This window comes from Ipomoea triloba, chromosome 12 (assembly GCF_003576645.1).
Source record: "Ipomoea triloba cultivar NCNSP0323 chromosome 12, ASM357664v1".
NCBI classification, from domain to species: Eukaryota; Viridiplantae; Streptophyta; class Magnoliopsida; order Solanales; family Convolvulaceae; genus Ipomoea; species Ipomoea triloba.
In genome coordinates, this window is record NC_044927.1 from 7,922,770 (window position 1) to 7,937,088 (window position 14,319).

The following is a 14,319-nucleotide window of genomic DNA, read 5'->3' on the forward strand; positions in this document are numbered from 1 at the left end:
AGTTGAAGCGTCACATCGTTCAAAAGTACAAACCAATCCAACTTTTTTTTTTTCTTGAAACTAAAAACCAATCCAACTTTTTTGTTTGGCAACAAATTCTTGGTAAAACTGTAAAAAGTAAAGAATTCATTTTTGTCCTTTTTCATATTTTTATCTAATTAGATAAGAAAATGTGATAAAAGTATTATTGTTTTTTTTTTTTTTTAAGAATAGCTTGTACTTTTCTGTCACAAAATTATCAAGAATGAAATAATGCTTGAAATTAAATTATCAAGAAGTGAGAAATAGAGCAAAACATAATTATGCAAACTTGATTACACATAATAATAACAACAATAGTACACAGAGAACTGCGGGCTACATTAACTCCTACTATTTTGTTTTTACTGCAACCGCTTCAGCCTCTACAACTTACAATCATTTTCCCTCACTTTCATTCATTACTTAACTTTCAACGTCTATACTTAACAAACATCACTTAAAATGCCCCAACAAAATATTAGTACAATAATTTTTAACTTTTAAGTCCCACACAATTTAAATTTTCTCGAGAAAAAGAGAAAATTTTGTAGGTGGGTAAATTACGGTAAAAAGAACTACATGTAAATAGAAGAAAAGTATAGAGGGTAAATTTCTAATTCTTAGAAATTTCCCCGTGTCAGTTTCAAGGTTTATGGACTATAGTAAATTAGACTCGGAAATTCTTGCCCTCGTAAGTCTGGCCAAACTGCCAATTAGCGGGTGAGATGTTCTTTGAGGTTACTTTGCGACCATCACTGGATCGAACTCTGAAAGATAAAGCTTGACCTGAAAGCATTGCACTAGATTGCCAATTTTGCCCCCAATTGCGGCTCATGGCCAGCCATTGGGTGTTGGTGCCCTTGATCCAAACATTTTGGACATCACCTGCACCTGCCACGTTGGTCACTATTACTAAGTTGAAGAATTGGTGACCATTGATCGTGAATCTGATCCCTCCTTGTTTTCTACATGGAACCCTAAAAAAATAATAATAATAAAATTTAGTTACAAGAAGTAAAATAAATTTCTCTTCATTTCAAAAGCATATTTCTTATTTTTCTAGGGTGGCAATAGATCTTGATTGTTTGGGGTTGACATTTTTCTTCCTTTGTTTTTACTCTTCTTTACACACACACACACAAGGGGTGGCAAAAACTATATACTAGTGGTAGAATCACTAATATTTTTACAAGAAAATTGTGCACTTTTAGACGGTTATTACCCCAAGGTTGACCGGTATTTCTGGTAGGCTGGGTCCACTAAAAGGGTGATTTTTTTTTTTTTTTCACATTGATGCAAATTCAACAGATGAGTGGAACACTGTGAGCCCTGTCCCAGGGCTCTGAAATCAAGAAAAAGCTTAAATTATTTTTTTAGACTATTACAGACCTATTACAATATCGTATTAACATGTGAACTCTCATTTGTAAAAATAGAACAAATCCTGGATAGTAATAATGTAGTATAGTGGGGGGAGAAGATGGTTACCGGCGGAAGTTGACGGGGACGATACCGGCACGGTAGGCGGCGATTTTGAGGAACATAGGCATGGCGAGATCGAAGTGGAGGCGGGGAGGGTTACACCAGCCGCCATTGTCGTTGGGCAAGGCGAAGTTGGGCGGGCAGAAGTTAGTGGCGGTGACCACAATCGACGGGTTTCCGGCGAGGCACGATCTGTCATTGCTGCATTTGATCTCGAAGCAGGCCCCGCAGCTCAGCCCGCTGTTGAACAGCGCCGTGCTCAGCGCCGCATTGTTAACCCCATACCCCTGCGTGTACAGATTCCCGTACCCACAAGCACCCGCTACACAAATTAAACAAATTAGGAACTCACTCAAACTTCAAATTCATTGCACAAACAGATAGAGACACAGAATTAAGATCAGTATATTTATATATATATATATATACCCATTGTTCCGGAGGCATCAGCGCCGCCGTAGAAGGTGGCGTGGGCGCCCTGCCAGGGGCCGCCGGTGTAAACGCCGGGTATCCGAGCTCGAACGGCGGTGAGGAAACAGAAGAGAGCAATGCAGAAGAGCCTCAATGCCGCCATTTCCATAAGCTTGAACACAGAGATTTAGAGTAGAGAAAGAGAGATTGGGAGTTTGGGGACGAAGAAGCGGGAGGAAGGTGGGGGTACTTAAAAGGGCGGGGCGGACGACTGTGCAATTAATGCTTTATTTTCGTTTTTTTTTTTTTTTTTAAGTTCGCCATTTTTATTATAATTTATAAATTAAACGGAGAAAGAGAAGGAAAATAAAATTACGTACATGGCCCAGTACTGCACATGTGAGCGGCACGTGGTGGTGACCTTATTTAGCTCTCTCGCACATGCCAATCGAATATTGAATTATTGAAAATGGAACCATTACTAATAATTCTTTTTATGCTTAAATCTACCGCAATACACCACCACTTTCTTCCAAATTATCACCATAAAACAAATCCCTAGTGTGGCTATTTTGGATATTTTAAATTAAAAATTAAATTTTTTTTTTTTTTTTTTGTTTTTAAACACTTACAATTCTCCACAAGTTAGTATCTCTTATATACTTTCTTAATCTTTTTTAGCCCAAAGGATCAAGGCAAATTTTTATGTGGACCATGGTCCAGTAGCGCTGTGTGGACCACACAAAAAAAACATTTTTAATATACTAAAAGTACATTATTTGTGTACTGAATGTACATTATACAAAATAATATATTTTCAGCACTCAAATAATGTATGTTTGCTGAATACAAGGTACATTTTAATATACTAAAAGTACATTATTTGATACTATATATACAAAATAATATACTTTCAGTACTCAAATAATATACTTTATGTCCGCAAATAATATACTTTTTATTTGTGATCCGCACAACTATGTGGTCATGTAAACCATGGTCCATGCAATAACGACTCAAGAATCAATCCCCACCATCAAGATTCGGTCATGTGATTACCCATTTAAAATAGTAACAGATGTGCCAGCATGCTTGTACTTTTGATAGCGAAATAAATTAAACTTGATAACTAAAATGGACATGAATCGAAAGCGAAATAAATTCTATATTTACAAGTAACTTATCAGGGGAAAGGTCGACAGCAAGTGTGTAATTTAAGTTGTGTTTGAGCAAAATGGACAGTTCTTATTACAAACATGATCTTGATGAATAGTCTCATATGGAATAATAATAAATAGTTACTACTTTTATGCTACGAAATTTGGACAAGTTGTTTGAAATAATTGCACAAGTTGGCAATACACCAAAATCCAAAATCAAATTGTATAATAAAGTGCAAGTTGTGCAAGTAACCAACATATATATGCACCGTATCACCTCTATACTAACTTCCAAGATCTATCTATGTGCAGCATTGATTTTCTATAGATTTTTGTTCGACTACCAGCTACCTATACTATACATTATTATTATTATTATTATTATTATTATTATTATTATTATTATTATTATTATTATTATTATTATTATTATTATTATTTCATTCAAACATTATAACTATTAATATTATTACTATTCCAGGAATAAACTAATTAATTAAAGATAGGCACCTAGGTGAAGCAGTTTGGTAGCTAGGGTCCTGAATATTACTGATGATGACAAATTGACAATAATGTTAGGCTATATATAGAGAGAATGTCTTTCAATTTCCCAATCTATCTGCTGATCAATTTATGGTAAGCTTTAATTTAATTTTTTTTTCTCCCAAAATGTTGAATCCCTAACTCCAATGGCCCTCCCTACACCCAGGTTCGATAGAACATTTGGGAGGATGTAAATTACAATGACTCAATGGCTCACCAGATAGGGTCAAATGTCGGTGCACACAAGAGATCTGCCAACTTTAGGCATAATCCCTACACTGTCGTTGCCGAGGTTGACAGAAAATTTAATATTAGTACAAATTGGATGGTTACATGTTATAATCAAGTATAATTTGGTCTCCATATCTACAATACTCCCATTACATTACTTCTTGATTAGAGGATCGATACTATAGGTTGATCTAATCTAGGTTTATATAATTTAATTTGTCTTGTTTTGTTTCTTCATAATAATCAAATGCAAAGAAAAAAAAAAAGAGTTACTCAAATATGTGGTGCAACATCAAAATGTGTATAGTATAAAGTAAATTAAGAAAGGAATGTACCATTATTCCATCCTAAACAATTAAAAAACAAATTGGGTTTTAAATATTTAAGGTGAAATATATTTATCCACCTCTTAAAATTACATCTTAATATCACTTTCTAACATCACATTAAAAAATTTCATTTTATTAACTATTATAAATTAATTAATTGGACTACAAGTTAATCAGGTTATATAAATTGTTCATCACACACTGTACTAATTAAATACAAAATAAATTTTAATATAATAATAAAATTTAAAGGTCGAATAAATATTTAAAAAAGAAAGTCAAATAACATAAGTTAATTTGCAACTTTAAGTAAATCATATGATATCCGATATATATCCTCAAAAATTATTAAACTAATTTAGATTCGACTCGATCCACCTGCATACCCTTTACAATGTTCAAAACCCCAACTTTATAATTTTATTAACTGTCTATCTATCAACTATATTCTAAAATATTGGGTTAATATTCCACTTCTTTACATATAATTAAAATAAATATTAGAGAGTATATATTGTAAAATAAGTTTTAAAAAAAGAATATAGTAAGAGTGTGTAGGCAGTATGTAAGTGTCAAAGCGTTGGACACATGCGTAAATAGTAAAAATCCGTTGGGGAAAGTAAACTAAAAGTAAGAAGGCGAGTCCCAACTGCAACAAAACAGATCTAGCAAATCTGCCAAATCGATCACCAAGATATTGAAATTAAAAGAAATTAAAAAAAAAAAAAAAAAAAGAGAAAAGGAAAGAATATATATAAAATTTGGATCAAATAAGAACAATGTCACATAAGAGAATTAGGAATCATCATAAGATCAGAACTATCAATTTAACAAGATCTACAGATTTAAAGCAATGAGAGAGGTAAAATGTGTGGTGACATTTTCATAAATAACAACATTATAAAGTATAAGTGTTTATAAACTAACAACATTATAGACATCAATTGTCATATATATAAAAGTGTGGTAAACAGATGTACTCTGCAGTTTTGCTTAATTGCATTTTATAGTATTGATAGTTGTATTTTATAGTATTGCTAGTTCTACTTTAAAGTTTAAGTTATTGTAAAAATGTCACTGCCTTATTTTATATAATTGCTTGGAATATAATCTTCTCTAAAATGTGAGGAGAAATCTCAACTGCACATCAAGATTTATTAATAGTTGATAATTTTAATAAAAAAAATGCATGATCAATTTTATAATTATAGAAAAAATTTTAAAATTTTAATATTTATAAAAGTATCCTCACCTTTTTTCTTCTTATGTTTTAGTTATCCTCAACCGTCGACTTACCTAGATAGATGGATAAGATTAGTCCATACTTTTTAGTTTTTACGTGAGCATGTTTTCATTTGAACCCAATATATATATGTCCATAATCAGGTGAGAACTATGTCTCTGGTGAGAATTTGTGGATAAATCCAAACTATTGATCTAGTAGATCTAACGGTTGAAAAATTTTCGGTTGAAAAATTTTGTTTATTTTTCAACCGTTAGATCTACTAGATTAATAGTTTGGATTTGTCCACAAATTCTTACATGAGACATAGTTCTCACATGATTATGGACCATATATATATAAAATCAAATGTGAATAGGGCTTTCCGTGCATCAGGTGCGAATTGTACCATAAAATATGCATAAATGCAGCACACATCTAATGATGTATTTCCAAACATCTTGTAGTGTCTTTATGCGTACCTAATCGTGAGTGATCACACAATCATACAGGAAGTCGTCTTCGCACAAAACCTGAGCACATATATAGTTCGTTGCAACTAATTTTGTATACAACCTAAGTGAGTAGGCAGTAGACATTAGTGAAGATGGATGAGATGCCCATGGCAATGCATGTGATTTGGCTACCAAGCTTCATAGCTTCCCTCGGGTCCCACCCGAGGTTCTAACCTCTTCCATCGGGGTACACGTGTAGCCACGTGAACATGGGCCCTTTTCCCTTTTGCTGCCAAATTTATTCATCCGCTCAGTGACTTGTCACCATTTCTCTTCCAACATATTTTTTGTTGGATGAACATTATTTATGGGAGATGAATTGAAGTTAATTTGGTCAAATTGTTACAGATAGAGGCGGAACCAGAAAACTTGAATTGGGAGTTAATATAGTAGAAATAATTTACAATATTAAGATGATATTATAATTAATAGTACCATTTCATATTATATATATATATATATATATATATATATATATATATATCATACATTATTGTGATTATTATTGATATGAGTTTTAATTATACCCTGTATAGTAAAGTATGAAATACATAATTATATATATGAGTACGATCAACACGGGTGTCGATTATTACTTTAAAATTTTTCACATAAAACAAAATATTTAATACTAATGATAATAATAATAATAATAATATTTACATTTATTTAAATATAGATTGTCACATTTTATCAAATAAAAAGTTTTGTCAATTATTTTGTTACCATTTTTTTTTTTGCATAATCAACTAATATTCATTTTATTGACTAACTAAATATTTTAAAAATTGAGAGATAAAGATGAAAATCAAGATCACAAATTAAATAATTAATATTATTTTTTTCAATTTCAAAACTAATCATGTAAACTAGCAAATATACATCTTAAAGGTGTAAATAAATAATTAAAACACACAATAAGTCACTAATAATTAATTAATCATCATAACTAATAAGACTAAAGCATATATCTCAAATTTAAAGATTTTTTAAATTAAAATGGATACTTGATACTTCCATTATTAAAATCTTTATAAGAGAAATAAGATAATAAAGAAAAATAGTGACTTTAATTATTTGATTTATTTCCTTTTATTTAATGAATTTGAACTTTAATATATATTTTGAGTTCATTTAATATAAAGATAATAATTTTTTTAAAAAAATTTTGGAAGGGGGTAAGGGTGGGTGGCTAGGTGGGGTGGGGTGGGGAGGGCGACCCCTACCCCTAACCTGGCTCCGTCCCTGGTTAGAGATAATTAAAATCTCAAATTCTCTAACTAAGATGGATGTGTATGTATATCAACCGTAATATCGTGCTCTATTCAAACTATATTTGCAATTAATATATTATGTAATATCAATTAAAAGATCATGTATATGTTACAGTTAACCTATTATATATACATTCTGTTAAAATATCATGTGCATCTTATTTATTTAAAACTATATAATATGTTAATGGAAGGTACATAATTTGGACCAAGATTTACAATGCATATGATAGACTTTGATGTACGAGCGTATGCATATTATTGATATGGTGAGTGCAGTGGTAATGCTTTAATTTGTAACAATTAACTATTAGTTTTGAATTTAAAAAATAAATAATTTAACACCCGAAGAAATATAACTAGTTACACCGCACCCGTCAATTCATATGAAAGTTTTTCCTTTAAAAAAAAAAAAAGAAAAGAAAAAAGAAAAATTAGAATCACGAATGGATGCAATATAATGGCCGCCTCCATTGATATATCCATACGAAAGCTCACATGTTCAAAATTCATTGAGATTAATGTTTTTATTGAACAACATTTATTAGGTCTATTATAGCATTCAAAATATCTTACAACTTTTCACTCAAAGTTATTTATGACACCTTTATATAGATCTTTTGGGTAAACAATCAGGGGCGGCGGCCGCAGAAAAGCATTTGAATGGGCCGAAGATTAAATGCCGTTGAAAATGTCAATAACAAATATTAAACACATATAATAAGTTCAAATATAAAATACATTATAAATTATAATAAAATGTTTTTGATAGGCTACATGATAGTTGGGAACGGAAACAAAAATATTTTTGAGTGGGGTGAAAATGTGAAATTCTAAAACACTTTGACATGCTATAAAAATATTTATGACAAAATATGAAACGTAATCAATTAGATAAAATAATTTGAATAGAAAAAACATTATATTCATAAATATTTTTTAATTTTAATTTCTTTTAGTTAGATTAATTAAGTTTAAAATTTTCTAAATTAATTTGAATACGATGAAGTATAATATAAAGTAGTACTACTCATAAAAAATTGCTTCAGTAGGTTGAGAAAGTAGCTATGAACAGATACTACATTGTAACAGGGTCAGTAGTACTTAAAAAAAAAAGTATAATATAAATTTATATACTGCATTAATTAAATGATTCATAAAAAATAGGCTAAAAACATTTAATTTGTTAATTAAATGATTCATAAAAAGTAGACTAAAAAAAATTAATTTGTTAATTAAATGATTCATAAAAATTAAAGTAGACTAAAAATCATTTAATTTGTCTTTGTGAAGGGTGAAAGAAAAAAACTAACGGTGAGTACTACTCATCATATTTGAACTTGTGACCTAGGTTATTTAACATCAAGCTAAGTTTTGAAATCAACCAACTAAGCTGCTCAAGCATATAATAATTTATACATAAATATATTTTTTTACATATAAGCTAATGCTATATATGTATATATAAGGGCTGGGGAGGAGTGGGTGAGGGAGGGCAGCTACCCCACTGTGGGTCTACCCCTGTAAACAATAAGAAATTAAAGCCTAGCTAAAAGTAGGTTTCACAATCCTGCTTACATAAGGCGAAATACCCTTGCCCTTAGGGTCCTCACAAAGAGTCACACCCCAACTCTACAGGACATTGGATGTGTAAATCATGGTGATTCAACAGTCTATTAGATGGGAGGACAGGTGCTATGGTTTTCACAAAGAACCCACTACATTGGGTGTAACTTCCACACTGCAACTGTCAGAGCTCGATCATATGTCCTTATAATCTACAACCTAAAAACCAATTGAGTTTTCCGCACAATTTTAGAGTTTAATTGCAATATTTTTGGATCATAATGTAGAGATTTTGGAAGCGAGTAACTTCACTTTTGAGAGTGTGGTAGGATTCTGAAAGAAGAGCTTGGGATGGATTTAAAACAATTGAGTTCACAAAATGTGTACAAATAGTTTCATCAGTTTGTTATTACAAGCTAAGTTAAATCCTCGTTATTTGTGTCCTTCAATTTTAATTAAATTTGGAGTTTTTGTTTGATTGGTCCTTACAGATTTAAGGAAAATTAATTTCTGTGGTTGTAAAAAATAGATTAATTAATAGTACGAACACACACATTCAAACACCACAAATTTTACTGTGGACCCGCATGGTACTCCATGCATCAAAACGACGCCGTTTTGATTATTAATGAAAAGAAACGGCAGAAACGACATTTGTTCCGCGCCGTTATCTCTGTGTGTATAACATATTCAGTTTCATTTCATATAAACTGCAGTTTTCTTTCAACACAACTAAAGTTTCTTTTCGATATAACTACAGTTTCATTCGACATTATACATTTAAATATGTGAAACTGCTATTCAGTTTCCTTTCAACACAACTACAGTTTTTTCATAATACACTTCAGTTTCCTTTCAACACAACTATAGTATAATTTCGATATAACTACAGTTTCATTGGACAATGTACATTCAAATATGTGAAACTGTTATTCAGTTTCATTTTATATACACTGCAGTTTCCTTTCAACACAACTATAGTTTCATTTTGATATAAACAGTTTCATTTGATAATATAAAAACAAATGTGAGGCAATATCATTTGAGATAGATTGTAATTTTCTATACGGAGCTCCGTTAATATATGACGGCAGCCGTTTCTTTACGTAAAGAAACGGTGTCGTTTTTTTACCATGATCCACGATATAACAGCTATTCAAACTCTAGAAATTTGATTAAGTAAGAAGGGGGTCGTATTATCTTATTTACACCTGATGAATACTTATTGTACAATCCTAATTACGCATTCAAACTCTACGGCTTTCCTTTTATCACCAATCTGCTTCAACAAAATGGTCACAATAAGCTCACAGGACCTATAAGGAGAAATATATAAATTTCCCATAAAAATGTTTTTTTTTTTTGGGTAATTGGGAAGTACATAAGAACAATGTACGCATTCAAAATGTTTTAATGCTGCATTTAATTTGTTTTCTATGTAAAATGTTCAATATAATTTCTATTTTGTTAATTTGATTAATTTAACTATGATATTACTAAAAATATAACTATTCTGTAGTTTTTCTTCTTTTTTTTTTTTGGACGAGGGAAACCTCCACTCATGTATAAGACCATATTAAAAGGACAGAATCAAACTCGTGACTTCTTAAGTATGAAAATGATGTTTCATCTATTCAGTTACTCTTCTCAGGACATGACCATCATCTTTTTAACTAATTTAATGATGTGATTGTCATGTCTCTTACCAACAAATTGTATAAGCTAAAGATTGCCTTGACCAAAAGACTTGACAATAAATATACCAAAACTTGTGCAAACAAAATTCAAACACAATAATCAAATTTATTCATAAATACAGAATAAATACTCTAGTCTAGCTAGTAAACAAGTTATTCAATTTAAAATTAAGGGTTAAGGGTCAAAAACCCTTCAATATCCATGCATATGCCTAACGTTGGCATGGTATATCTATGTGTCAAATTAAGCTTGTTAACTAATATTTTTACATTTAGAAAAAGAAACAACAACAAGAAGAAGAAGAAGGAGAACAAGTGAACTAGGCAATAACATTTTGTAAATAGTTGTGCATATTAGTTTGCGTCGATTTGGCAATGCCATTTTTTTTTAAAAGGAAAAAGAGTCAAATAGCCCTAAACTTTATACGAAAAAGTAATTGATTCTCTAGACTTTAAAAAATTATAATTAAACACTTGAACCCAATGAAACCATGCTATCAAGTCCTTTTTTAGCGATAACCAACATATTACATGTAAAGGACAATAATCTGGCATATTTTGTTATTTGTTTAGGTGTCAAAATCTTTTTTCCAATGACGACTGTGATTGCTAGTAGCCTTATTCTTCTCCTTCAAGTAGAATGTGACCAACAGTTGCCTACTTGAGGAAGAAGATGATCGTCTAGTCACCGGCATGTAATGAAGCCTCAAATGTCATGACAATTTTGTATAATAATTGTCACGGATAATTTTTAATTTAGTTCTTAATTTTTATTTATAAAATTTTAAATATAAACAGAATTATATATAAAAATTGAAAATGTAAAATAAAATTTAAAAAATATATATATTTGGATCCAGGAGCGGAGCCAGAAATCTTTTCCAGTGGGGGCGAAAGATCAAAATTAATAAGATATTTTGAAAAAAAATGAAAAACTTAGATACCGAGTCATAAATATTGTTGACTAGTGATGAAAAATCAAAATACATCAAGATAAAAAATATTTAAAACAAAATATAAAACACAATTAATTTGATAAAATAGTTTGAATGAAAATCACATTATATATAAATCATTCACCTCACTATTAATATTAAAAAAGACAAACTAAAAAAAGAAAAAAAAAAGTCACAATGTTACGAATAAAAAATTCAATTAAAATTCTCACTATTGGTATTAAAAAATTCAAAAAACTAGACTATATGGAAATAATGGCCTTACCATCTAAGCCAACTTAACCTTTGCTTAAATGTCGGGCTCCGCCACTATTTGGATAAGAAAAGTGACTTAGGAGTAGGAGCAGTTGCCCCCACTGTTCCCATTGTGGCTCCGCCACTGTTTGGATAAGAAAAGTGATTTATACGCCAAATAAATAGTGACCTGCTAAATAAATAGTTTATCTAAGGGCTTGATTGAATATTTTTGCCAATTTAAGGAGTGTATGTGATTGGAGGGTTTTTTTTTTTTTTTTTTTTTTTCAGTTAAGAGCTCATCTACACTATTTTACACCCTTAGGGGTTATTTAACCATTTTACCAATTACCAAACTAGAGATATATCAAGATTAATTTATGAGAAATAATTTTAAATTTAAAAAAAAAGAGTAATTACACTATAAATAAAAACTTAAATAATACCATGCATTTATTATTATTATTATTATTATTATTATTATTATTATTATTATTATTATAAGACTTAACCTTCAAATTTAGTTGATAAATGTACTACAGAGTGTTTGAAAATGCACAAATGCACCACACCAAAAAATCCACCGCACATAATAATTTATTTTTGAATACTTCGTAGTGCATTTATGTATACCTAATACTAAATTACTACATAACTCATGAGAACCTGATTTTATATATACACACAAGTGGTACGGTACGGTGGCTGCTTAGCGCTGACCCTAAACTGCTTTGACAAATTGACATTATGTATGTATACATACGTTTTTCTTGGCATGTAAACTCACATGCAAAACAATGATTAATGGTATTAATAATAATAATATTATTATTATTACTATTGACGTATGAAATTATAATCATAGTACAATACTTAACGTAATATAATAGTTGTAGACTAGTATTATGATATGTTGGATGGAGTATCATTTAGTATTGCGTTGGCCTTCCCATTAAGCAATCCCCAGCTACCTGCAAATCATGGCCTCTTAGCTAGCTTAATCAGCTGATTATACCTTCCATTCATAACCGTATTCTTTATATTCATTATATTTTCCAAGGAATCATCTTAGGTCTAACTAATTTACCGAAGATCATAGATCCTAGAAGCACTACTAGAATTAATTCAAGAGTATATGTTTGACCAAAACCTTATAATATGCTCCAATTTTATATTCCATCAATAACGCCTATGAGACATATCAAAAAGTTTAATGTGTTAGGAGTTTAACAATAACCCAATTATGAATAACTTAGGTAAAGATGTTTTACATTATGCATATATTCTTATTATACTTGTGTAATAGCGAGCACACATTAAATAACATAATTTAATGCTAGATCTAACTTCTGCCAAATAACTTAGAATATAATTTCTAATTAGAAAAGAAAAAAGTCTCCAACTCATGATACCTAACTAAGGGTGTATTTTAGAAACCCGGGAAATGATTTCTGAAAATAATTTTTTGAATTTCTTTAGAAGAGCCTGGAAAATCGAAGTCAACGGAAATCATTTTCCGATCGAATGAAGGGAAATCAGTGTTGTCTTTGGGGAAAATGACTTCCGCCAAAATTTGGCAGAAGTCATTTTCCACAAGCCACAGCTACATCGACGAGCACGGTGGAAATCAGAGCACTGCTCTAGTTTCCTGCAAAATGTTTTTTTTTTTTAATAAATAACATTATTTTTAATATTATTATAAATATTTTATATTTTAAATAAAACAATTAAAATATTTTATATTTTAAATAAAACAATTAAAATATTTATTTATACAATTCTACTCATTTTCCAGAAAATAAACCAAACACATCAAGAAAGTTTTTCAGAATGCAACCAAATACCGAAAAGGAAAAAAATATTTTCTGAAAATGACTTATTTTCTAAAAGTCATTTTTCTAGTTTTCAAACACACCTTAGACTAACACAAGCAAGGAATCTCTACTCACAATACAATTCTTATTTGATAATGTAATACATACATACGCACATTGCTTATTGAAGTCAAATGATTAAAAATATAGGAAACTTAAGGTAGTCATTTGAATTAATGCTCCCATCTGACCTTTTTTTTTTAGTTATAATAATAAGATAATGTACTAATACTTATGATAATTAATGATATGATGCATTAGTAAATGTAGTTTTGAATGAAAGAAAGGCAGATTTGAAAGGTGGTCTTGTCTTTAATTTGTTTTTGTGAACCAACGACTGTACTTCTGAGCCTCAGATTCCATTTGTTCCGTAGAACCGTACCACCCCACTTTCTTAGCCACTACTTGTAATAAATGTTAAGATTAATCTAATTACGTCGGTGATCAAATCAAATTATAACTAAATCTTAGTTTTATTTAATGCTTTTGTTTAACCTCTCGCAGTGGAAATATTATTTTATTCCACATAATTTTAATATAAACTTAATTTGGTTTACGGAGGATTTATATGAAAACATAATTAGGAAAGCCTATTTGTCGACCAGTAAAGTTTTGTACATAAATTTAGAAAAAAAAATGTCACTTTTGGTCCTATGATTATTTGGATTTTATTATTAATTAATTTTAGTCCACGAGTTTAAAAATTATCAAGTTCAGTCCACAACTAATTAATTTTGTAAGTTTCAATCCACAACTATTCAATTTTGGTCAATTTCAGCCCATTCGGCTAAATTATCGGTTAAA

The 14,319-nt window shown here is 30.2% G+C and overlaps 1 protein-coding gene across 1 annotated transcript; it reads right to left on the minus strand.

Moving 5' to 3' along the window:
* Positions 1-285: 285 nt before the first annotated feature.
* On the minus strand, positions 286-2,127 carry LOC115998007 (expansin-A9-like). The gene is made up of 3 exons (XM_031237460.1): positions 1,933-2,127; positions 1,510-1,825; positions 286-998 (listed from the first exon to the last, which is right to left on the minus strand). Exons 1-3 carry the CDS (start codon positions 2,081-2,083, stop codon positions 689-691), a joined length of 777 nt encoding a protein of 258 aa, XP_031093320.1. The 5' UTR covers positions 2,084-2,127; the 3' UTR covers positions 286-688.
* Positions 2,128-14,319: the final 12,192 nt, after the last annotated feature.